This window comes from Saccopteryx bilineata, chromosome 2 (genome assembly GCF_036850765.1).
Source record: "Saccopteryx bilineata isolate mSacBil1 chromosome 2, mSacBil1_pri_phased_curated, whole genome shotgun sequence".
Taxonomy (NCBI): Eukaryota; Metazoa; Chordata; class Mammalia; order Chiroptera; family Emballonuridae; genus Saccopteryx; species Saccopteryx bilineata.
This window is the reverse complement of record NC_089491.1, coordinates 393,857,440-393,883,137: the sequence shown is the minus strand read 5'-3', so window position 1 is coordinate 393,883,137 and position 25,698 is coordinate 393,857,440. Positions and strand designations below refer to the sequence as shown.

Sequence of the window (25,698 nt, the reverse complement as noted above, 5' to 3'; positions counted from 1 at the left end):
ATAACATGTTATTCTTAAGGAAGAGTTTACTAATACTAATACTAATCTACTAATAATAGACATCTTTCTATCTTCTGCTTCCCACCCATCCACATCCACTAGTCCTGACTCCTTCCAGGCCACATGCTAGCCTTCGACAGGCAAGGGCTTCCTCTGGTGTCCTCTGCCCTGCTATGCCTCCCCAAGAGCAGCTGGTCCCACTGGCTTAGCGCTCAGGCCTTAGGCCACCTCCTCACAGGCAGGATACCAGCCATCGGGAAATTTTAAGCCTACCTTCCCACCAGCTACTCCCTGAAACACTGGCCAGTCTGATCCCCTTCAGAACGTCCGCAGTTCCCAGGCTGTCTGTCTGTCTCCCTGCTAAAACGAAGGCTCGGGGGGAGCAGGCTGGCCCCACGTCCAAGTTCTCAATCAAGATCACCGGATCAGTGAATGATGAAAGGGAAAGAATGAACTAGACTAAAGGCGGCTTTAGGCAGAGATGCATCTGATGGCTCCACGGAGAGTGGCCGATTGATGAAAAAAGTACATGAAAAATCTAAGAGGAAACTTTGGTGGAAGGGAGAATGTAGGAGAGGAAAACTCCTTGGAATTAGGGTCCTGGGGAGAGATGCCCTGAAAAGGCAAACTGTCTGGCCCATGACCTCACTAAGGAGCCGCCACCTCAGGCCAGCTGGACTCCAGACAGCAGGGCCTGTCCCATCCCATCCCTGCACAATGCTTTACAGGCTGTAAACGTTCACAACACGGACCAAGAGGCCACATTCTGCAGCTGGCTAAGGACCCTCCCTCTCAGTCCCACACATGAACATGCCCCACCATCCACACTCCCAAACACACATGCCTCCTTCACATCTGTGTGTTGCTCACACACACTCACACACAGAATCCAGAACACACTCTAGGCGCAACTCTGACCACACAATCTCAGAGACTCACACACAATCTCAGACTCACAATCTCAAGAGACTCACACACAATCTCAGACTCACAATCTCAGAGACTCACACTCACAACCTGAGACTCAACCTCGGACTCACACTCACAACCTGAGACTCAACCTCGGACTCACACTCACAACCTGAGACTCAACCTCGGACTCACATCACAGTCCCTGACTACGAAACCTCAAACGCAGACACAACCTCAGGAGCCCCTCCTTCCCTGGCACGCACAATCCCGAGTGCACCCACGCACGCACTCACACTCGCCCTCGCACCAGCTCCCTAGCCCCTCGCTACAGCCCCGCCCCCGTTACCTGGCAACGGAGGACCCGCCCACCAGGCGTTGGAGGCGGTGCCCGGCCGCCGGGATCCCTCTCCCCGCACCCGCCGCGGCCTAACCGGGTCAGTACCTTCCTAAAGTCGATATTGCCGAGGCCTCCGCAGCAGTCGGGCCCAGCCACAGAGCTGCTCATAGGTTTGCGTTCCCGGGGCCCCCAGGTCGTCTCAACCAGGGGACCGCCTCTGCAGGGACCACGCGGGCGCCTCGCGGCAGCCACCTGCCCCCAGGGCCGGCCCCAAGGCGCCCGGGAAGCGCCACCCGCCGGGGCGCTTTCCCGGTGACCCCCTCAACGTCTCCCGGCCTTCTGGGAAATGTAGTTCCTCACCCCTCCACGGCGCGCCACGTCCCGGAGCTCGCCAGCGGGCCTCTGCAAGGAACCGAGAACTACAAGTCCCAGGATCCTACGCGGCAGCGACTGCCAGTTCCGACGCGGACAGTCAAGTGTCCGCTCGCATTCGGCCCCCTGCCTTGTCCCTTCGGTCCCCCGCGGCCCGGCTCCCGCACTCGGCCCCGCTGACTGACCTGGCGTCCCTGGACTTGACTGGCGGCGGCGGGGCTAGAGGCCAGCGGCGGCGGGTCGTAGGGTATATAAGTAGCTTCCCGCGCAACCCCCCGCGGACTTGGCCTTTGGCCGGGCTCGGACCTCCCCCTGCCCCCGCCCCCTTCTGAGGGCCACGCTGGCCCAAAGGCGGTGCGGGCCGAGCCCTGGCTCTATTCTGCAGTGGGGGTGCCTTCTCCTCGGGTCCCCAGGCCCCTCGCTGCCTCCACGCCTTTGTCCCGGCCAGAGACACCTGCTTGCATGCCTTCGTCCTTCACTCATTCATTTATTCTCGCGTTCCCTCACCAGGTTATTTCTGAACTGTCTCGTGTGCTGCGTGCGACATAGGAGCCGGCGACACGAAGTTGCGGCCCTCCCTGTCTCCTAACGGAAAGAGGAGACAAAACGTGAACAAAGAAGGATGATCACTTGGATAAGGACAATGATGGGGAAAAAACACAAAACACGGGGGCTGGGTGAGATGATATCAAGGGATAAGTGCCAGACATGCAAAGTGGGGAGGGCGGGGCAGGACAGACGAGGACAAGGGACTGCTGCTGCTGCTGCTGGTGCAAAGGCTGGGGGAGACAGGACGGAATTAGGGGGCACTTCAGGAATCCACAAACAGCTGGTGAGCTGTGGAGGAGGAACAGGGAGAGGGAAGGAGTAGAGAAAAGCAGGTGGAACTTCCGATGGTTGGGTCCCAGGAAAAGGCCCTTTTGTGGCTGGGAAATAGATTCAAGAGATGCCTGTATTTTGCCCAGTCACCCAGCCAGCTGGGAATGCTGAGGTGTACAATGGCCACCCGCTGCTCACTGCCCTCCCCCTTGGCCCTAGGTACCGACCCAGTCTTGAGTATTTGCTGAGCAAATCACTGGATGCGCCCCCCCCCTTCCCTGCACACTGACTACAGATAGGCCCAACCTTCACACCATCCTTAGGTTGGCGCACGCACAAGCTCCGTGGCTCGCAGCCTTTTCGGAAATAAAAGGGCAGTATATATCGGCAAAACTCACCACACGGCCCTGTAAGAACTGCTTAAATAGGTGCTCAAGGGCTGGTTTGCCTACTGACCCGTGTCGCAAGGGTCAGGAGATCCTCCTCAGGGTGTCCAGGCAGGGCCTGCAGGAACCGGAGCCAGTTCTGAGGAGCTGAGCAGCCGAAGGGGTGGGGGGCTCTTATGGAGCATGCCTCCAGTCCCCCACCCCCACCTCTACTTCACGGAAGCCCCCGTTTTCTCCTGACCTACCTGGCTGCCCCTATTGTTTTATTAAGCCAGGAAGCCGAGTTTCTGTTTGTTTGGTTTGTATGCCAGCGGGGAAGATAAACATCAGAGGTCACAAGCAGAGCTGATGCAACTAGAGGAATCCCTTCCTCCACCCCAGCCTGCCCCCTACCACTCTCCCTCTGTGAAAAGGAAGTACCCAGCCAGACAACAGCTTCAAATGTGGCGGGGGCTGTTCAGATCAAAAGCCTCTTGCTGAAGATATTTTGGGGCAGAAGTCTTTGCTTGACCTTTTGAAAACCTGGTCCAGAGAGCTTGCAGGGACAACATGCAGGACAACCTCTCTGGCCAGAAGTTTGACCCTTGCTGTGAGGAGATCAAAGCTAAAAGTTGTCTCTGCATTTCTTCATTGCCTTCCTACTCCTCCCCCTACCCCCACCCCCACCCCCACCCTGCCAGTGGTACTGGATCTGGCTACGTGGCTCCCAGCAATCACTTAAATGGGCTTCTATTAACTAAAATTAACATTTGCTTATTGGGTGACTTTGGGTAAAACTCAAATCTATTTCTTGTTCATAAAATAGGTATAATAATACCCTTCAAGCACAGCTGTGGTAAGGATTAGAGTTACTAAGTATGCGCAGAAGTGCTCAGTACACAGTTCTCCATAAGTGTTTGTCCCCTGCTTTCTATATAATTGAGGCTGTTAAGATCACATGCATGATCCTCAGAGAACACTGGTGTTTAGGACAAGCCCAGCACTGGGGCCCAGGACAGCTGGGTGGTACTTCAGAGGCCCTGCCAAGTTCTCAGAAGGACATGGCAGGAGGAGCAAGATGAGTAGCCAGAGCTGCTCTCCAGACAGCCTTCCCTGAGTCACCAGAAACCACCTCATCAGAAGTTCTTTAAAACCAGAGGATGCCCACGGTGCCCAACGCCCCACTCCTAGACTTAGGAGTCCGAGTGCCCCACCCTGCCTGTGGAGGGCCCAGGAACCAGAGTGGCAGGTGCAGAAGGAGCCTTGGTGGGCGCTGGGGCAGGGCAGCACTGCTGTGATGAGCCAACCCTCCCACCTGCCTTAGGAAGGAGCCCCAGTGACCTCAGTTGCTGGGGAAAGGGCTCAGGAGGGGGCTTACCTGGATCCAGTTGTCCAAGGCCCCGGGAACACCAGCAAGGACATTGGTGCTGGCAGGCCCTCTCTGTCCCCTCTGCTTCCACGGTGCAACGACCCCTGCCTTCCTGCTGGCCGGTGGCTGTTTCTGAAACATTCCAGGCACACAGTCACCACAGGGCCTTTGCAAAAATTGTGCCCCTTGCCTGACCCGTGGTGGCACAGTGGACAGAGCGTTGACCTGGGATGCTGAGGTCCCAGATTTGAAACCCTGAGGTCTCTACCTTGACTGCAGAGTTGCTGGCTTGAGCGTGGGATCATTGAAATGATCCCCTGGCCACTGGCTTGGAGCCCAGTGTTGCTAGCAACGTCTCCCTGAGTGAAATGGTGACTACAGAGCCTGCCTTCTTTTCAAGGTCACATCCGATATGCCCAAATCGGACACTGAGGCATGAAGCAAATACCAGTGGATTGTGAGGGATTGAAGTCCCACAGTTTGTTCTGCTAAACATAGTGGCGTTAAGCTAGCACACGTTACCTGACTACGTTTCCTTTCAAACCCCAGAGACAAGGTCCAGTTGGTTTCACCTGTACCAGATATCCATCCGTGGACCAAGAGGGGTGACTGAGGATGTGGGTGCTAGACCAGGCTGCATTGGGTCAGGTGACCAATCCTAGTCAAGCAATGGGGGGGGGCATGACCAGACTCTAGGAGAAGATGGCATTCACCATTCAATGGTTCAAGGAGTGGAGTAGTGGGGGTGAAGGGTGGAGCGTTGAGTGCTGCTGCGTGCTTCACGGACTAGCAGCCTTTCCTGTGTGAAGTTCTGGCATCTGCTAATCCAGTGTTCTCAAGCAGGGGTGATTTTTGCCACACACATGCCTACCACATACATACATTGCCATTGGGCAATGTCTGTTGGCATAATTGGTTGTCATAGCTGGAAGGTACATGGACATCTAGTGATTAGAAGCAGGGATGCTACAATGTCCAGCCCACAATATAATGGTGCTGAGGTTGAGAAAGCCTGCCCTGACCCTGGATGGAAATACAGTGTGTGTGTGTGTGTTGGGGGTAAGGGGGCACTGCCTGAGTTAGGTGGGCTTCCTGTTCATGGCCAAAGCTCAGTTCTTTAAGTTGGGAAGATCCAGGCCACTGGCTGGCTGGTGTGTGAGGAGGAGCAGCTATAGATAGGGCCTTGGAGAGATGAGGAGGGGAGCCTGCTGGCCACCACCTCTAAGGGCCAATGGGTGTCTACAAATGGAAACGCTTATCTTTTTTCTGGGCACATACAGGACTCCATCTCCAGCCCTCCTTGAAGTTAGGTGTGGCCATGTAACTGAGTTCCGGTCAATGGGATGTGAGAGGAAGTGATGTTACCACATTCGATTCTGGCCCACAAGACCCTCCCATCTCTTCCCTGCTCTCCCAGGGAATAAGAGGACCCTGAAGACAGAGGAAGGCAGAGCCACAAGATAGAAGGGGCCTACATCCTTGAATGACTGTGCAGGGCAGACCTGAGCCGCTGGCCGCCACCAGCCCACATCAGACAGTGATGTGAACAAGAAGCAAATCTTCATTGTGTTGCACCCTGAGATTTTGGGGCTTACTAACATCATTTAACCGGAACCAGACTGGCCCAGGAGGACCATCAACGGTGGTGGACAAAGGTCTCTTCAAGTTTCCAGGGCTGACCAAGCCCTGTGGTCCCAGTGGACCCCGAATAATTCCACCCTTCCCCATTATGCTGGTGTAGGTTGTGCCAACCTGGGCACATGGGCCCTTGATTAGGGTTTAATCCAATTTTTAAGAGTAAAGGGATTATTATTTTTAAGATTTTATTTATTCATTATAGAGAAGGGAGAGAGAGAGAGAGAGAGAGAGAGAGAGAGAAGGGAGAGAGAGAGAGAGAGAGAGAGAGAGAAGGGGGGAGGAGCAGGAAGCATCAACTCCCATATGTGCCTTGACCAGGCAAGCCCAGGGTTTTGAACCGGTAACTTCAGTGTTTCCAGGTTGACGCTTTATACACTGCGCCACCACAGGTCAGGCAAGAGTAAAGGGATTATTTTTTTCACCCTGAGAGTTGAGCAACAGTTTTCACCAGTGACACAATCTGTGTCATCTCTTTCAGTGGACTGTGAACCTGAGTAGGGGAGGCTCTGGGTCTGCTTGCTGGATGTCACCAACGTCCAGTGACAGCCTCAGCACACAGCAGTCCTGAGGGGCTGTTTGTGGGTATCTCTGAGCATGCAGTGTCCCTCCCTGGCTGGCCTAGCCCACTCCTCTGCCTTCTTGTCGATATCAGGAACACATTCACCTGCAAAAGGAAACAAATCCAACCAACAGAGACGAACACAGGTAGGAGGGTCTTTTTTCACGTAACACAACTAGAGACAGGCAGTTGCTAGTGTCAGGGACCCTGACTCCACTGTCCCTCATAGAATTGACCTTTTCTCCTCGTGCCTTGGCCTCATGGTCACAAGGTGGGGGCCACAGCTCTAGCCATCACACTAGGGTGCAAGAAGGACGAAAGGTAAGGGAGAGGTCGAGGGCCGCACTGGCTTCACGTGTCCCCTCTTTTCATCCGGAGAGCAGACGCTTTCCCAGAAATGCCCCCCGGCAGACTTCCACTTTTAGGACTGACTGGCCAGAACTGGGTTATATGACCAGCGTGAGAGGCTGAGAAATTTGGTAACAAAATGGTCCTGACTGCCTTAGAATATTGATTCAAAAACCAATCGAGGTTTTGTTAGCACAAAGCAAACAGGTGTTAGGAAATAGGTCTGTGGTGTCTGTCTCAATTTTCAGCCCTCATTTCTGGAGTTGTTGCCAGGAAGTCCCTTCTCCTGGAACCACGGGGGCCACCAGTTCTGGTCATCCCCGGTCACTCGGGCAGCGCTGGACTCTGTCCCTCGGAGGTGGAAGGAGAGTCACTGGGTCTGTGGTTTCTTTTTTTTTCTTTTTTTCTTTTTTTTTTTTTACAGAGACAGAGAGAGAGTCAGAGAGAGAGATAGACAGGGACAGACAGGAACAGAGAGATGAGAAGCATCAATTTTCAGTTTTTCGTTGCAACACCTTAGTTGTTCATTGATTGCTTTCTCATATGTGCTTTGACCGTGGGCCTTCAGCAGACTGAGTAACCCTTGCTTGAGTCAGCGACCTTGGGCTCAAGCTGGTGAGCTTTTTGCTCAAACCAGATGAGTCCGTGCTCAAGCTGGCGACCTTGGGGTCTCGAACCTGGGTCTTCCGCATCCCAGTCCGATGCTCTATCCACTGCGCCACCGCCTGGTCAGGCGGGTCAGTGGTTTCTGAAGAAACAAACACCACATTTATACTCACTCCCACCTGAGACGCTGTCACAGCCCCCCCCCCCAGAGCCCCGGTCTTCTCCGGGGAGCTGCACATCACCGCTGAGGCTCACACAGAGCATCCAGAATCCCAAGGGTGTGCACCTGAAATTAGAGGAAGGAGGATGTGCTCCCAGACAGAAAATTTGTTTATCCAAATGTGGGAAACAAAGGGAGAGTTGGAGGGTGCCTGGAACAGGGAGGAGCAGCCGACGTGTGCCAGGCACCGATACTAAGTGGAGCAGACCACGGGCATCAGTGTCTCACTGGATCCTCAAGTCAGCCCAAGGGAGTGCTGTAATCATCCCCATTTACAGGTAGTGAGACGGAGGCTTGCAAAGCTAGTTCCTGGAGCAGTGTCCAGGACATGAGTTCTGAGGCTAGACCAGGGTTTCCCCCAGCACGGCCACTCCCTAGCCGTACTCACACTCTGTGCTTCAGTTTCCGCAGCTATAAAGTGGGAACGGTGGTAGTGCTCACTCACCTCAGAGACTCGTTGGGAAGACTCAACCTAGTGATACGCGTAAAACACTCAGAACAGGACTGGCACAAGTTCTCTGGTGCCCATTTTATAGATAAGGGGATAGAAATGGACAGTCATGCGTCTATCTGCCTACGGTCATGCAACCAGTAAGAGGTGGAGCCAGGCTCACAACCAGGTCCCTCCAACCTTAGCACCCACTGTTGCAACCACTGACCACTCAGCCTGAAGCCAACGAGCACAAGCCATCAGCATAATAGACAGGGGGACATGTTACAAACGCAGTGGGCAGTCCACTGGGTCCACTGAGAAGACCACAGGCAAAGCCGATGGCGGGCGGTAAGACCATAACAGCTCGTTGGTAACACACGCCCCATGATGCGGCTCTCTGTGTCACCCAGCAGAGCAGTCCGGAAGAGGGTGGCCGAGGGCTTTCAGGTTACTCCCGCGAGGGCCCTGGATTACAACCCCCCTCTTCCTGACTCCTAGGGCCCTGGTCTGTCTTTGCTCAGGCATGTCCCCAACTAAAAGACGGCATTTCTCTGCCTCCGTAGTCGGGGTGGCAAAGGATCCGGAAGCTAAAAGTGTTTGAGGGGGACTCACGAACGCCCTCTTTAAAGAGGCACCTGTACTAGGGGTCAACTCTTTTTGCTGCCTCTCCTTTCTTCTCTTTTTAAGATTTCTTTCTTTTTTTTTTTTTTTTCATTTTAGAGAGGAGAGAGAGAAGGAGAGAAGGAGGGAGGAACAGGAAGCATCAACTCCCACGTGTGCCTTGACCAGGCAAGCCCAGAGTTTCGAACCGGCGGCCTCCCAAAGGAAACCCAAACCCATTAAATAATCACCCTCCCTCCCTGCTCCTCCCCAGCTCCTGGTGACCACCTGTTTTCTGTCCCTGTGGACTTGCCTACTCTGGGCATTTCATATAAGTGGAATCTATATACACTAGGTGGCCGGGTTTTTTTTTTTTTTTTTTTTTGTATTTTTCCGAAGCTGGAAACGGGGAAAGACAGACAGACTCCCGCATGCGCCCAACTGGGATCCACCCGGCACGCCCACCAGGGGCAGTGCTCTGCCCACCAGGGGGCGATGCTCTGCCCCTCCAGGGGTCGCTCTGCTGCGACCGGAGCCACTCTAGCACCTGGGACAGAGGCCAAGGAGCCATCCCCAGCGCCCGGGCCATCTTTGCTCCAATAGAGCCTTGGCTGTGGGAGGGGAAGAGAGAGACAGAGAGGAAGGAGGGGGTGGGGGTGGAGAAGCAAATGGGCACTTCTCCTATGTGCCCTGGCCGGGAATCGAACTCGGGTCCCCCGCACACCAGGCCGACGCTCTACCACTGAGCCAACTGGCCAGGGCCAAGATTCTTTTTTTTTTTAATTAAGATTTTATTTTTATTTATTGATTTTACAGGGAGAGGAGAGAGAGGGGCGGGAAAGCGAGAAGTATCAATTCATAGCTGAGATTGTCATTGTTCATTGGTTGTTTGTTGTATGTGCCTTGCCCGGGCAAACCCAAGGCCTTGAACTGGTGACCTCAGCGTCCAGGTCACCGCTGTATCCACTGCGCCACCACAGGCCAGGCTGCTGCAGAAACTCTTAACACAAGCCCCGCCTGGGCCCCCCGCTGAGATGTGAGCGTCACCGTGGGGGGTTGGGAGGGGGCCTTCCTCCTCCAGGTCCTTTTTTTGTGTGTGTGGGAACAAACGGTCCATTTCTCCTGCTCAGTGGGGTAAGTATCGACAAGAAGGCAAGCACACCTGCTCACTCAAAGCCTCAGGGAACCCATTCATCTGGGCACCCCGTGGGAATGTGTCTGGGACTCAGGGCCACCGTACACAGCGCGCAGCTTGGGCACCGTGACCCCAGCAGGGGTGCGTCACACAGACTCGGACGGGACGGGCGCCCTCCCTGGAGTGAGATAGCACAGAACCTGCACAGATGCTGGCGGTCACGGCCGTTGCGGAACTGCTGTTTGTAAGCAAAGGGCTCCCTGGAGAAGAGATGGGAATGTTTGCGAGGAACGTGACCGTTTTCTCTGCCTCTGAAGGTCAAATAAACTCGCTGGCATTTAAGCATAGCTGCTGGAGTCACCCTGCATCTGTGTTGCTTTTTTTTTTTTTTCAAAGAAAAGCTGGGCCAGGGAAATGTCACCTCCAATGTGCCTCCAGCTGGTACACGCACACCAGCCGCTGGTGAGCCGCGCGGTATGGCCAGCTCTCGGGGCAGCGGGGGCTCCCACCAGGCGAGCAGCACCTGGTTCCTCGGTTCCTCTCGGGTCAGGCAGCCCCGCCCCGCCCCCGCTCGGCCTCGAGGCCCGCGCACAGGACCTCCCAGGGCGCCGTGTCGGCCTTGCAGGCTGTGCCCCGCACGCACGCACGCGCGCCAGGGATCTGAGGTGGGCGGTGCCCTCTGGAACTGATCCCACACAACCTGCCCTCGGGTACCTTCACGGTGCAGGTCAGGAGAGCCCCGGGCTTGGGTGTGAACCCAGCTCTGCCACGGACTCACCGGGGGACCTTGGGCAAATCCCTTCACTTCTTTGAGCCTCAGTTTCTTCCTCTGCTAAGTGGGATCTAAAGGGCACTTGGTGTGGCTGGAGGGGACAGAGGGTCCCCAGCTGGGGCAGGAGCCAAGGTTCTCTGAGAAACACAGAGGAGCCCAGAGCGGCGGCAGTGGGGCCATGAGACAGGCAGAGAGTGGCCAGAGAGGAGGTCGGGAGGCCAGCAAGTTCAAGCCCTGCTCCCCTGGCAGAGCCGAGCCCCAGATGGAGGCCAGAGTCCGGCGGCAGGGACAGGGCCAGGCTGGCCAAATGAAGCGTCCACTCCCGGCAAATGCTGACCGGCCTGCCCACACCTGGGCCCAGCCCAGAACTCAGGGATGTCCGCTTTCTGGAGTGAGCAGGCTCTGGGGTTCCCAGGAGGATCCCGGTCCGGCTCATGCGGGAGTCGGTCTCTCGGTCTCCCCTCCTCTCACTTAAACAAATAAATAAATAAAAGTAATTATCCTTTGGAAATGCTGGAAAAGCAAATTAAAATTTCAAAAGGAGGCCCTGGCCGGTTGGCTCAGCGGTAGAGCGTCGGCCTGGCGTGCAGGGGACCTGGGTTTGATTCCCGGCCAGGGCACACAGGAGAGGTGCCCATTTGCTTCTCCACCCCCACCCTCTCCTTCCTCTCTGTCTCTCTCTTCCCCTCCCGCAGCCAAGGCTCTATTGGAGCAAAGATGGCCCGGGCGCTGGGGATGGCTCCTTGGCCTCTGCCCCAGGCGCTAGAGTGGCTCTGGTCGTGGCAGAGCGACGCCCCAGAGGGGCAGATCACCGCCCCCTGGTGGGCAGAGCGTCGCCCCTGGTGGGCGTGCCGGGTGGATCCCGGTCGGGCGCATGCGGGAGTCTGTCTGACTGTCTCTCCCCGTTTCCAGCTTCAGAAAAATACAAAAAAAAAAAAAAAAATTTCTAAAGGAAAAGGACCAGGACCTCTTCTTCCTCTCTCTCTTGTCCTCATAAGACTTAGAACCTTTCAACCCACAAGGGGGTTAAAGGAACCTAAGGAGTTAGAAGTATCTGTTTTATTTTTTATGAAATATATATTCAGTATGTAAAATTTTAAAAGCCACTAGAAACAGAAATGTGCTTTAACATCAGTGGAAATCTAAATTCTTTTTATTCTATGATGACGATAGAATAAAACAATAAGACTGTCATATAAGAGTATTGTTTAAAATACCTTATTTATACCGCTGACAGAGAATTAGGGGATATTTTATCGCTTCATATTCATTTTGAAATATCCCCTAATTTTTGTGAGCAGTGTATATGAAACATATTAAAATGGATGCAACAGAAAATTTACTTTTAAGTATATAATTTGGTAAATATTTACATGGCAAGTTTTCTGTGTGATTTCATATATTGGTAAAAAAAAACTACTTTTCAGAATTTTTGTTTTGTTTTGTTTGTTTTTTGTATTTTTCTGAAGCTGGAAACGGGGAGAGACAGTCAGACAGACTCCCGCATGCGCCCGACCGGGATCCACCCGGCACGCCCACCAGGGGGCGACGCTCTGCCCACCAGGGGGCGATGATCTGCCCCTCTGGAGCGTCGCTCTGCCGCAACCAGAGCCACTCTAGCGCCTGGGGCAGAGGCCAAGGAGCCATCCCCAGCGCCTGGGAATCTTTGCTCCAATGGAGCCTTGGCTGTGGGAGGGGAAGAGAGAGACAGAGAGGGAGGAGGGGGGGTGGAGAAGCAAATGGGCGCTTCTCCTATGTGCCCTGGCCGGGAATCGAACCCGGGTCCCTCGCACGCCAGGCCGACGCTCTACCGCTGAGCCAACCGGCCAGGGCCTCAGAATTTTTTTTTTTTTGTCTCCAGTTTGGGGTAAGTGGGGTTGATGAGGTTAGATTGAATAGAAAAAGGGTTACTGACCCAAACATTAAATTGATTCCCCCCACCCGCATTCCGAGGCCCTAATATTTTGTAAATAAATGGCAGTTTTTATTTCATTTTATTAACGTTTCTATGAAGGGGAAAGCATCCCTTAATTTGATGGCACATTCATTTATACAGTTTCTATCCCAAATGGACGTTAAGGAGAATAAGCCAGACAGTTCGTGGCGGCAGCTCTGCTGTGAAACGTGACCCGGTGAGTGATTATTCTTACAAACAAGTGAGTTGAGTTGATGTAGCCTTAGTCGTTTCACTTGGACCCCAGCGGAAGATCTTGGTGTGCTGAAAGGCATGTAGCTCCGTTAAAGAGCAATGGTTTTCGGCCCTGGCCGGTTGGCTCAGCGGTAGAGCGTCGGCCTAGCGTGCGGGGGACCCGGGTGCGATTCCCGGCCAGGGCACACAGGAGAAGCGCCCATTTGCTTCTCCACCCCTCCACCGCGCTTTCCTCTCTGTCTCTCTCTTCCCCTCCCGCAGCCAAGGCTCCATTGGAGCAAAGATGGCCCGGGCGCTGGGCATGGCTCTGTGGCCTCTGCCTCAGGTGCTAGAGTGGCTCTGGTCGCAACATGGCGACGCCCAGGATGGGCAGAGCATCGCCCCCTGGTGGGCAGAGCGTCGCCCCCGGTGGGCATGCCGGGTGGATCCCGGTCGGGCGCATGCGGGAGTCTGTCTGACTGTCTCTCCCTGTTTCCAGCTTCAGAAAAATGCAAAAAAAAAAAAAAAAAAAAGAGCAATGGTTTTCGATCCCATCCTTACTTTCGAAGCAGAGCCTGAAACGTAAGTTGAGAGTGTGTAGTGTACAGAAGCTTTAATTTACCAGTGGAGTTAGTGAAGAGAATATTTTCTAAGACGTCCCCGGTTCCTGATGTGCGGAGGTTGGGAACAGACTCTGAGGTGACAGGTGACGTGTTCCGTGTCCCGCGGCTAGCAGGTGTCAGGGCTGAGGTTGGCCGGCAGCTCTGTTCTGACCCGTCTCGCCAGCCCACACGATGTCCACTCACATCTAAGCTCGTGGCTGGTGTTCTGCAAGGACTATCCAGACTCGGGCCACGCTTAATTTGGCCATTTTTGCTGTTGCCAGTGCTTTTTAACAACGTGTAGGGAATGTCATAGCTGCCCCAACACCAGGACACCAGGTGAACAGTGCCACCTGGTGTAAGACAGAGGCAACACAGGCAACATAGGAAATCGTCCAGGTGCCATGAGCGTCCAGGCCAAAGGCAGAGTTGTCCTCTCTCTCTCGCTCTCTCTCTCTCTCTCTCTGTTTGAGAGAGAGAGAGAGAGAGGACGGGAGAAAGATGAGAAGTATCAACTCGTACTTGCGACACTTTCGCTGTTCATTGATTGCTCCAGCAAAGCCAGGGACCCCCTTGCTCAAGCCGGAGACCTTGGGCTTCAAGCCAGCGACCATGGGGTCATGTTGATGACCCCACGCTCAAACCGGATGAGTCCACACTCAAGCTGACGACCCTGGGGTTTCAAACCTGCGCCCCAGGTCGATGCTCCATCCACTGCACCACCACTGATCAGGCGTATGGCATTCCTTAGTCCGGGGACAATTCCTCCGAGATCTCCCCTCTGACTCTACATGGCCTTCTTCCCTGTGTCTCTGTGTCCTCTCCTTTCCTGATACGGGTACCAGACATTAGACTTAGGACTCACCCTAAATCCAGAAGGATTTCACCTTGACATCCTTCACTAGTTGCATCTTCAAAGACCCTATTTCCAAATAAGGTTACATTTAAAATTTACTTTTATTTATTGACATATATATATATATATATATTTTTTTTTAGAGAGAGAGAGACATCATTTGTTGCCCCACTTACCTATGCATGCATTCATTGATCCTTGTCTGTGCCCTGACCAGACCCACAACCTTGGTGTATCAAGGATGATGCTCTCACTAACGGAGCTACCCAGGCCGGAGCCAGGTGGATACGAATTTTGGGAAACACTGTTCAATCTTGACTAGAGCAGGATCAAACTCTAATGCGTTTCCCCTCTTTCTCTCACCCCATCCCAGCTCGTCTTCCTCTCGGGGCCAGCACGTGCACTGACCTCGCCCCCGCGTCTGCTGACCTCGCCCCCGCGTCCGTGGCCTTCGCCCCCGCGTCCGTGGCCTTCGCCTCTCTGCCACCAGGAGCCTCCTCTTCTTTTCCTGGCGGTCCCTCCCAGCCTCACTCTCTGCCTATCCTTGTTCGGCAGTCGGGCCCTCCCTCCCCAACCCCCGCTGTATTGACCAGGGTCGAATGCCCTCGGTGCCCACTCCCACCTCCCTCCCCTCGGCCTCCCTGTACGGTGAGGCTGGAAAGCTGAGACTATATATTCCCGGATCCCTTGCAGCCAGGTTCCGAATGCGAAATGGGCTCTGGCTATTTGGTGCGTGGACTGGCAAGGCTAGGGAGGAGGGAGTGAGGGGGAGGGGTGCCCCTTACCGGGCGGACACTCGCTGCGGCCTCTACCCCAAGCTCCGGACGCCACACCTTTGTTAGTGTTGAGAGATGGCTAGGGTGGCAATGCTATCTTGATCTAGCTACCAGGGGAATTCCGGATTCTCACTGTCCTGATGACAGCAGAGCCAACAGCTCTTCAGACAGTCAGTCTGCAGGGCAAGCCACATTTCTGATGTTAATTACAGCGTTAATTAGGATAGGCAGGGTTATGCTATGGTAACAAACGGCCCCCGAAACCTCAGTGGCTTTTAAGCCTTAAAAGAACAGAGGTCTGATTGATCAGTTTTTAGGTACAGCCCCCAAAGCACCATCCATCACAAAAAAGAATAGATAAGTGGGACTTCATTAAAATTTAAAACTTCTACTCTACAAAAGATGTCAAGAGAACAAGAAGACAAGCCACAGATTAGGAGGAAATATTTGCTACAGAAATATCTAATAAAGGACTATAATTTAAAAGTACAAAGAACTCTTAAGACTCAGCAAGAAGAAAATGAATCAATTAAAAAATAGACAAGAGATCTGAACAGACACCTTCCCAAAGACACACAGATGGAAAATAAGCAGATGGGACCCTGGCTGGTTGGCTCAGTGGATGAAGCATTGGCCTGGCGTGTGGACAGCCTGGATCCAACCCCCTGTGAGGGCACACATATAAAACAACCATCTGCTCCTCTCCCTGTCCCTCTCTCCCCCCTCTCTCTTCCCCTCCCACAGCCAGTGGCTCAGTGGATTCCAGCATCGGCCCCAGATGGGGATTGCTGGGGGGAATCCCAGTCAGGGTGCCTGTGGGAGTCTGTCTCAGTATGTCTCTTCCTCTCACTTAAAAAATAAATTAATTAAAAAATAAAAAACTGGCCCTGGCCGGTTGGCTCAGTGATAGAGCATCAGCCTGGCGTGCAGGAGTCCCGGGTTCGATTCCCGGCCAGGGCACATAGGAGAAGCGCCCATCTGCTTCTCCACCCCTCCACCGCGCCTTCCTCTCTGTCTCTCTCTTCCCCTCCCGCAGCCAAGGCTCCATTGGAGCAAAAATGGCCCGGGCGCTGGGGATGGCTCTGTGGCCTCTGCCTCAGGCGCTAGAGTGGCTCTGGTGGCAACATGGCGACGCCCAGGATGGGCAGAGCATCGCCCCCTGGTGGGCAGAGCCTCGCCCCATGGTGGGCGTGCCGAGTGGATCCTGGTCGGGCGCATGCGGGAGTCTGTCTGACTGTCTCTCCCTGTTTCCAGCTTCAGAAAAATGCAAAAAAAAAAAATAATAATAATAATAATAATAAAATAAAAAACTAAGTTAGCCTGACCTGTGATGGCGCAGTGGATAAAGCATCAACCTGGAAACACTGAGGTTGCCGGTTCAAAACCCTGGCTTGCCTCGTCAAGGCACATATGGGAGTCGATACTTCCTGCTCCTCCCCTTTCTCTCTCTCTCTATCTCCCCCCATCCTCTCTAAAATGAATAAATAAATAAAATTTAAAAAAAAAATAAGTTAAAAAAAAAAAAAGAAATATCAAACTGTTTCCCAAAATGACTGTTCCATTTTTCGCGCTCACCGAAATGCTCGAGGGCTCCGGTGCTCCGCCCCTCGCCATATTGGGTGTGACCCCCTTTCTGCGTCTTAGTGGGGGGGCTGCGGTGTCTCCCGGGGTTTCGCCCGCATCGCACTGATGACCGAGGACACCGGGCACCATTTCCTGTGCTGACTGACTCTGTGCACCTTCTTGGGGAGGAAGTGTCCACTCAGCTCTTTTGCTCGTTTTGATTGTGTTTTGTCTGCTTATCATCCAGCTGTGTGTGAGAGTTCTAGTTTTCTTTTACCAACCATGTGCAGGAGTACCAGAGCAGAATTGCTCAGGACAGGAGGGGAGGGGCTTAGCTGCCTCCAACACCCTTGGTCACCCACCTCTTGGGCCCCCTGGGCGTCTTCCACACCAGTCTCTGGGCTTATCTGGGACTTTCTAATGGGAAGAACCGTCCAGGCTTTCCCAGCCGAAGATCACCCCTTCCTCCTTCTTAGCATCCGAGTCCCCTCGCCTGCCTGGCGCCTGTGGGCAGCTCCAGCCTCTCCTCTCTTGTTCCCCTTCTCCCTCCCTTCACCAGCTGTTACCTGACGGTTTCCTCATGGTGAAGCCCACACTGCTTCAGCACATCTGCTGTCCCACGGACGGGACGCTGGACCTCTGGCCCCGCCTCGGGGCCTTTGACCCGGCTGTTCCCTCTGCTCGCAATGCTTTTCCCGTGACTTTGTCCCTCCTTCCTTCGGGCCTCCGCTCAGAGGTCACTTCCCTGACTGCCTCTCACAGCACAGACCTGGCGTCGCTGTGAGTTTATCTGCGTCCCTGTGTGTTGTCCATCTCCGCCGGGAAGAACACGGCTGAGGAGGGAGGGTGGACCCCGCTGTCTCCCCAGGGCCCTCACGCAGGAGACAGCGGGTGGGATTGCCCCTTGCAGTCTGCTGTGCTGACGGAAGAGGAGACCAAGGCTCAGAAAGGTGCAGTCTGAGCCACAGACACGTGAGCTCACACCCTTCTCTCCACGCCTGCCTCAGGGCCAGCATCAGCACAGGGACACTTCACACACACCCCCAACCCACACGCAGACCACGCACAACTCAGATGTCGCCTACCGGCAGTCGCCCACAACACCGACACCCTCGGACTCACATGTGCAAGAGTTCTGTTTGCATACCCACAGGCAGGCCCTCAGCCTTGCCCGCTCAGGAGTTTCACATGCACACAGGCACATGGACGTGCACACTCAGGGATTTTATGCACTAACCACGGACACGCTGCACCGACACCCACACGGGCACGCTGCACCGACACCCACACGGGCACGCTGCACCGACACCCACACGGGCACACTGCACCAACACCCACACGGGCACGCTGCACCAACACCCACACGGGCACGCTGCACTGACACCCACACGGGCACGCTGCACCAACACCCACAGGCTGGTGCACCGACACCCACACGGGCACGCTGCACCGACACCCACACGGGCACGCTGCACCAACACCCACACGGACACGCTGCACCGACACCCACACGGGCACGTTGCACCGACACCCACAGGCTGATGCACCGACACCCACACGGGCACACTGCACCAACACCCACACGGGCACGCTGCACCAACACCCACACGGGCACGCCGCACCGACACCCACAGGCTGGTGCACCGACACCCACACGGGCACGCTGCACCGACACCCACACGGGCACGCTGCACCGACACCCACAGGCTGATGCACCGACACCCACACGGGCACGCTGCACCGACACCCACAGGCTGATGCACCGACACCCACACGGGCACGCTGCACCGACACCCACAGGCTGATGCACCGACACCCACACGGGCACGCTGCACCGACACCCACACGGGCACGCTGCACCGACACCCACAGGCTGATGCACCGACACCCACAGGCTGATGCACCGACACCCACACGGGCACGCTGCACCAACACCCACACAGACACGCTGCACCGACACCCACACGGGCACGCTGCACCGACACCCACACGGGCACGCTGCACCGACACCCACAGGCTGATGCACCGACACCCACACGGGCACACTGCACCGACACCCACACGGGCACGCTGCACCAACACCCACACGGGCACGCTGCACCGACACCCACACGGGCACGCTGCACCGACACCCACAGGCTGATGCACCGACACCCACACGGGCACACTGCACCGACACCCACACGGGCACGCTGCACCAACACCCACACGGGCACGCCGCACCGACACCCACAGGCTGGTGCACCGACACCCACACGGGCACGCTGCACCGACACCCACACGGGCACGCTGCACCGACACCCACAGGCTGATGCACCGACACCCACACGGGCACGCTGCACCGACACCCACACGGGCACGCTGCACCGACACCCACACGGGCACGCTGCACCGACACCCACACGGGCACGCTGCACCGACACCCACACGGGCACGCTGCACCGACACCCACACGGGCACGTTGCACCGACACCCACAGGCTGATGCACCGACACCCACACGGGCACACTGCACCGACACCCACACGGGCACGCTGCACCAACACCCACACGGGCACGCCGCACCGACACCCACAGGCTGGTGCACCGACACCCACACGGGCACGCTGCACCGACACCCACACGGGCACGCTGCACCGACACCCACAGGCTGATGCACCGACACCCACACGGGCACGCTGCACCGACACCCACAGGCTGATGCACCGACACCCACACGGGCACGCTGCACCGACACCCACAGGCTGATGCACCGACACCCACACGGGCACGCTGCACCGACACCCACACGGGCACGCTGCACCGACACCCACAGGCTGATGCACCGACACCCACAGGCTGATGCACCGACACCCACACGGGCACGCTGCACCAACACCCACAGACACGCTGCACCAACCACACCACACGGGCACGCTGCACCGACACCCACACGGGCACGCTGCACCGACACCCACACGGGCACGCTGCACCGACACCCACACGGGCACGCTGCACTGACACCCACACAGACATGCTGCACCGACACCCACACAGACACGCTACACTGACACCCACACGGGCACGCTGCACCAACACCCACACAGACACGCTGCACCGACACCCACACAGACACGCTACACTGACACCCACACGGGCACGCTGCACCGACACCCACAAGGGCACTCTGCACCAACACCCACAGGCTGGTGCACCGACACCCACACAGACACACTGCACCGACACCCACACAGACACGCTGCACTGACACCCACACGGGCACGCTGCACCGACACCCACAGGCTGATGCACCGACACCCACACGGGCACGCTGCAACGACGACGCTGCACCCACAACGGGCACGCTGCACCGACACCCACAGGCTGATGCACCGACACCCACACGGGCACGCTGCACCGACACCCACACGGCACGCTGCACCGACACCCACAGGCTGGTGCACCGACACCCACACGGGCACGCTGCACCAACACCCACACGGACACGCTGCACCGACACCCACACGGGCACGCTGCACCGACACCCACACGGGCACGCTGCACCGACACCCACACGGGCACGCTGCACCGACACCCACAGGCTGGTGCACCGACACCCACACGGCACCTGCACCGACACCACAGGCTGGTGCACCGACACCCACACGGGCACGCTGCACCGACACCCACACGGGCACGCTGCACCGACACCCACAGGCTGGTGCACCGACACCCACACGGGCACGCTGCACCGACACCCACAGGCTGGTGCACCCACAGCAACAGGAGTAGGTGACTGATGGGCCCGGGACTCCAATGGTCCTCTGTCACCATGACAACAGACAGCTCCTGCATCTCTTGCTGCGCACCGCAGCCCGGGGAAGGATTCAAGCCGGGTGTGTATCATAGCTTACAGAAGACGCTTCCCAGAGCAGAAGCAGCTGGGCCTCCCCCCAGAACCCAAGTGCCGTCCCCTCATGGGCACAGAGCAGACCTTTTCAGACTTGTGGACCAGGCACGGCTGTCACCCACATAAGAAATGCCACTCCCACTCTTGGGTGTCCCCTGCTTGCGAGGTACAGGCATGCACCCACTGCTTCACACACATTTTCTCCCCTGATCCTTATAATGTCCTCACCCCAATAAACGCTGCCACAAACCCATTTTGCAGTTGGTAAAACCGAGGCTAGGAGAGGGTAAGGCTATTGCTCAGGGTTGCACAGCAGGGCTGAAATGTGATTCTAGTTCTGCCGGACCATGAGGGTCTTCTTCCCACTGCCCCTGTGCTGCCTCTGAACCAGGAGGGACTCTTTGGAAGCAGCCTGGACACTCCCTCATCTTGTCTTTCTGAGCACACCCTTTCCAGAGGAAGGCGATCAGTGATCATCTCTCACAAGTGCCAGTGTTGGTTCGTCCCTTGTGGAGTTCCCTTATGACAGTGGTTCTCAAAGCGTGCGCCAGGGCACACTGGTGTGCCCTAGAAGATTTCCAAGTGCGCCCTGTGGTATTCCAGAGAAATATGTGCCTGTTGGGGACCAAAAAACCAATAGGGTTTTTGGAGTTTAGATATTTGGGGAACAGAGGTGTGGGGAATTGGCTATAAGCTGACAGTCTGCCCAAACCCCCACCTCACTTGCCTGATTAGTTTGCAAAAGGCTGTTAAGCTGTGGTGCTAGATTGTTTACACTACCCCCCATGTTCCCCAGAAAGACTGGAGGCAAGTTTCCTCTATCCTTTGTTTGGTGTAAAGTTAAGATGATATGTATGGTGGGGGCTTTCTGTACTCATCACAATTAAGAGTAAAAAGAGAGGAATTCTTCAAGGAAATGAGATTTTTGCCTTTCAAATATATGCCCAAACATTGAAGAAATCGCTAGGACACATCAGGCTCATGTTTCTCATAAACACAAGAATGAAAAAACTGAACACATTCGTGCTGGGACCTGCCAGATATACTAAATCTTCCTAAGAATGTATCTATATATATAAAAAGATAACTTTTTTGTGATTTTTACAATTTTTTAACCCCTCTTTTTTCTTTCTTTCTTTCTTTTTTTAGAGAGTCAGAGAGAGAGAGAGAGAGAGTCAGAGAAAGGGATAGACAGGGACAGACAGACAGGAACGGAGAGAGATGAGAAGCATCAATCATTAGTTTTTCATTGCGCGTTGCAACACCTTAGTTGCTCATTGATTGCTTTCTCATATGTGCCTTGACCGCGGGCCTTCAGCAGACTGAGTGACCCCTTGCTCAAGCCAGTGACCTTGGGTCCAAGTTGGTGAGCTTTTGCTCAAACCAGATGAGCCCGCACTCAAGCTGGCGACCTTGGGGTCTCGAACCTGGGTCCTCTGCGTCCCAGTCCGACACTCTATCCACTGCGCCACCGCCTGGTCAGGCTAACCCCTCTTTTTACGAATTCTAAAAAGCATAACTCAAAAACAATGTAACATAAAAATGTTTTTTTAATGTCAGAATAAATTTAATTTTGTCGTATTTATTTTGTTTAATTAACATAAAAGCATGCTTGAACTTTATATATTTTTTTCTTTAATATTTGACTTAATTATTATAACACATTTCTCAGAAATTTTTATATAGTGCGCCTACAGTTATTTATAGGATTTAAAATGCGCCCTGACTTCAAAAAGAATGAGAACCACTGCCGTTATGAGGTAGTAAGATCCCCGTCGTGAGTGGCATTCGAGCAGAGACTTCCAGTTGTTATGGCGAAGGATCCTCCGGGGACCAAAAGGCAAAGGGTTGGATGAAACGGTTCCACGTTCGTCTTTGAGCTGCAGGCGACAAAAATAAAACTACCGGTGGACGCGTAACTGGGAAAAATAGCTAGCTTCAGGAACGGCTGGAGTCAGTTCTCAGATTTCCTCGAGAAGCTCACTCTGGCTTCCCTTTGCTCTGCGTTCATGGTCCGTGGTGGCCCCACAGCACACAGGGGTGACCGGCAGAGATCATGCTGTAGCCCTAAGAGGCTGTTACAGCCTCCAACCCATGAATGGAGAAACTGAGTCACAAAGAAGTGAAGTATCAAGACTGATGCTGGGGCCCTGGCCGGTTGGCTCAGCGGTGGAGCGTCGGCCTGGCGTGCGGGGGACCCAGGTTCGATTCCCGGCCAGGGCACACAGGAGAGGCGCCCATTTGCTTCTCCACCCTCACCCCCTCCTTCCTCTCTGTGTCTCTCTTCCCCTCCCGCAGCCAAGGCTCCATTGGAGCAAAGATGGCCCGGGCGCTGGGGATGGCTCCTTGGCCTCTGCCCCAGGCGCTAGAGTGGCTCTGGTCGCGGCAGAGCGACCCCCCGGAGGGGCAGAGCATCGCCCCCTGGTGGGCAGAGCGTCGCCCCTGGTGGGCGTGCCGGGTGGATCCTGGTCGGGCGCATGCGGGAGTCTGTCTGACTGTCTCTCCCTGTTTCCAGCTTCAGAAAAATACAAAAAAAAAAAAAAAAAAAAGACTGATGCTGGGCTGGAGTCACACAGACACTTGGCCAGCCGAGCTCAGGAGGCTCCGCCTCTGAACAAGGGCAGGCAGGACCTTTCTCCCAAAGCTACTGACCCCTAAGGCGGCAGAGGGTGACGCCGGTGGTCGCTCAGCATCCGCCATTGGCCACACCCACTCTGCCCGGCAGCCCTGGGGGTGTGACGATGGAGATTGAGCCAGACACAGCCACTGTCTTGTGACGCTTGAAGGTGCCAGCTGCCACGAGTGGCCTTCCGCACGTCCTCCTCTGTGTCTGGTCCTAGATTCCCGTCTGTAGAACGGGCAGGTTCTCCATCAAGAGTGTCCTACTCGTGCCAGTGGTAGAACTTTCGTGACGTCCCACGCACGGCTGTTGAAAACTTGACGTGTGGCTCGTGGGGCTGAAGAACTGTATTAAAACTTACCTCATTTTAACTTGAAACTCAAAGAGCCACACGTGGCCAGTGACACCTAGATTGAGCAGCGCAAACTCTAGTTCTAGAGAAATGCCAGGTGCTAGCTTGGGTTGTGTTCCATCTGTGTCTCACCCATCCCCACCCTGCACGGTCCAGTTCCCGACAGGCTGACCCCTGGCTTGTCCTCGTGAAGGGAGTTCTTCCGGTTCCTCCCTGAGCTGGGAAGAGGCGGTCACCTGCCCTGCCTCCCAGCTTGGCCAGACTCAAAGTGGCCCCAGGAACTTTGCATCACTTTGGAGGGAAAAGGTAACCCAGTAATAACTGACATCCAACTCCCCCCCAGCCTGCAGGACGGGGCTTAGAATAGAACTTAAGTTGATAGAAAATAAGGAAGCAGCTGTTTCCGGCACGGGGGGGGGTTTGCAGCTGGATCGGCACCAGGTGCACAGACGGTTTCTGCCGGCGTGGGAGTGCTGCACACCCGAGTCCGCCCCGCCACCACCTGAGCCTGTGCCCCACTCGCCCCCCAGCACACACAGAGGTGCGTGTTGACCCACAGGCAGCTGCCTCCTGCGCGGCCGGCTTTCTCCTCCAAGCTCCCAGCACGCGTCAGCTGGTGACAGCTTCCTTCTCTGTGCCCTCTGGTGTCTGAGGTCTGGAGGGACTCCGTGACCGTCTCCGGGGAAGGTCTCCGCTCCTCTCTGACCCACGGAGGAGCTGGGGGAGACCAGACGGAGCTGGGCCGGGGCAGTCCAGCTCGGCCGCTGTTCCTGGCACCCACGGGGGAGCCCTGGCCGGTGCAGAAGCTCCAGCAGCTCACAGAGCACATCCCTCCGTCTGGACCCTGACCACCTCCCTCCTCTCTGCCTGCCTCGTCACCCACCGTCCCCCGGGGCCCCTGCTGAGCTGGAGGGGTGAAGGACCACCCCCAAACCTACACACATCCCAGCCCCGGGTGAGCGGCATGCCGGGGAAGTAGCTAAAGGACCCTCAAATGTAAGTGTATTTGTTTCCTGTGGTCACTGTAACAAATCTGCTGACTTGAAACAACAGACGTTTATTCTCTCGCAGTTCCCGCGGCCAGAAGTCCAAAATCAGAACCCTTGGGTGGAAGTTAAGGTGTCAGCAGAGCGGCACTCCTGCTGGAGGCTCTGGGGGAAGAGTCTGCCCCCCGCCTCTTCCAGTGGCTGGTGGCTGCGGCCTCCCTAGACTGGGGGCTGTATCACTCCAGTCTCTGTCTCTGCGGTCACACTGCCCCTTTTTGCCATAGAAGGGACATCCACAAGTTCCAGAGATTAGGACGTGTATCTCCCCTGGGGCCGTGTTCAGACTGCCACAGGGAGTCACAGGGGGTCTGAGCCGGAGACCCCACTCTCTGCAGCCAGCTCCCAACGCCAGCTCTGGCTCTGAGCAGCAGGCTGACGGGCTGGGGCCGGGCAGAGCGACGGGTCTTGAAGACCCCGGCTTGGCGCTGATTCTGTGGGCCTTGTGGGCAGGCCCGTGGCCGTGGAACTGCTGGGTGCTCCTCGGAAGGGGACGCCCTCAGAGAAACAGAGTGGGGAGCGTGAGGACATAAGACTGGGCTCCACGGGGGGGGCAAAGAAAGGAACAGGGGGGACGGCATCTGTGACCCAGGCGCTGAGTGGGGGGGCCTGGCCAGACATAGGGGGGGGTCTCCCTCCATGTCCCCCAGTCCCCCAGGAACAGCAGCCATCAGCTCCATGTGACAGAGACAGGAAGTGCCAGCTCAGAGAGGTGAAGTGACTCGCCCCAGGTCACACAGCCACAGGTGGCAGACTCACCTGGCTGTCTCCTCAGACTCCCTGAAGCCGGGGCTTGCACTGGCCTCGGAGGACGGAAGGATTTTGGGGACGTGTGAAAGCTGAGAGCTAAACGCACCGACGGATTCCTTCTGACTTCCAGAGGAGGGGACCTGGGGGGTGGAGCTGGGGGGTGGACCTGGGGCCTCTGCTGTTGGGCAGGTTCCCCCTCTCAGAGGCTCCAGGGTGAACCCCAACCACAGGGGGTCCCCCGGGAGGTGTTGATCAGTGTGTCCTGTGAGCTTGTCACAGTCTCCCTTTTCCTGTTTTCTTTCTCCTTTGCCTGCGTCCCACGCTTAGGCCCTGGGGAGCCGCGGGGAGATGGGCAGGGGTCTGCTTGTCTGAGAGTGTCCTGCGCCTGGCACCTGAGACAGCAAGAGGGCCTGAGGGACAGTGCTGGAGGCTGGGCACTCCGCGGGACACGCTGAGGGCACACGCAGACGGACAAGCACAGGCCACGCCCGTGGGTGCAGACGTCCACACCTGCCCTCCCACGCCGGGGCCCCAACGCCCGGACCCCTCCCGCACTTCCCCACAACACATCCTTTCCACAGCTTGCACGCTTACTTATCTGTTTTGCCTGTTTCTCTCCACTCTCAAATGTTGAC

The 25,698-nt window shown here is 55.9% G+C and overlaps 2 protein-coding genes across 7 annotated transcripts in view; both read right to left on the bottom strand.

Moving 5' to 3' along the window:
- Nucleotides 1–4,208, bottom strand: part of PEMT (phosphatidylethanolamine N-methyltransferase) — a 67,447-nt gene extending 63,239 nt beyond the window's left edge. The window contains exon 1 of one of the 6 annotated variants that reach the window (XM_066264460.1): nt 4,184–4,208. Coding sequence is in view for 1 of the 6 variants with exons in the window: in XM_066264467.1 (XP_066120564.1) it covers nt 1,355–1,417 (63 nt within the window). In the remaining 5 variants the exon portion in view is untranslated. Of the gene's footprint in view, nt 1–1,354; nt 1,549–1,609; nt 1,744–1,806; nt 1,864–2,838; nt 3,076–4,183 lie in introns of those variants that run through there. The other 5 variants (XM_066264464.1, XM_066264465.1, XM_066264462.1 and 2 more) reach the window with 5 other exon arrangements.
- Nucleotides 1–25,698, bottom strand: part of RASD1 (ras related dexamethasone induced 1) — a 129,369-nt gene that overhangs the window by 70,942 nt on the left and 32,729 nt on the right. The window lies entirely within an intron of this gene.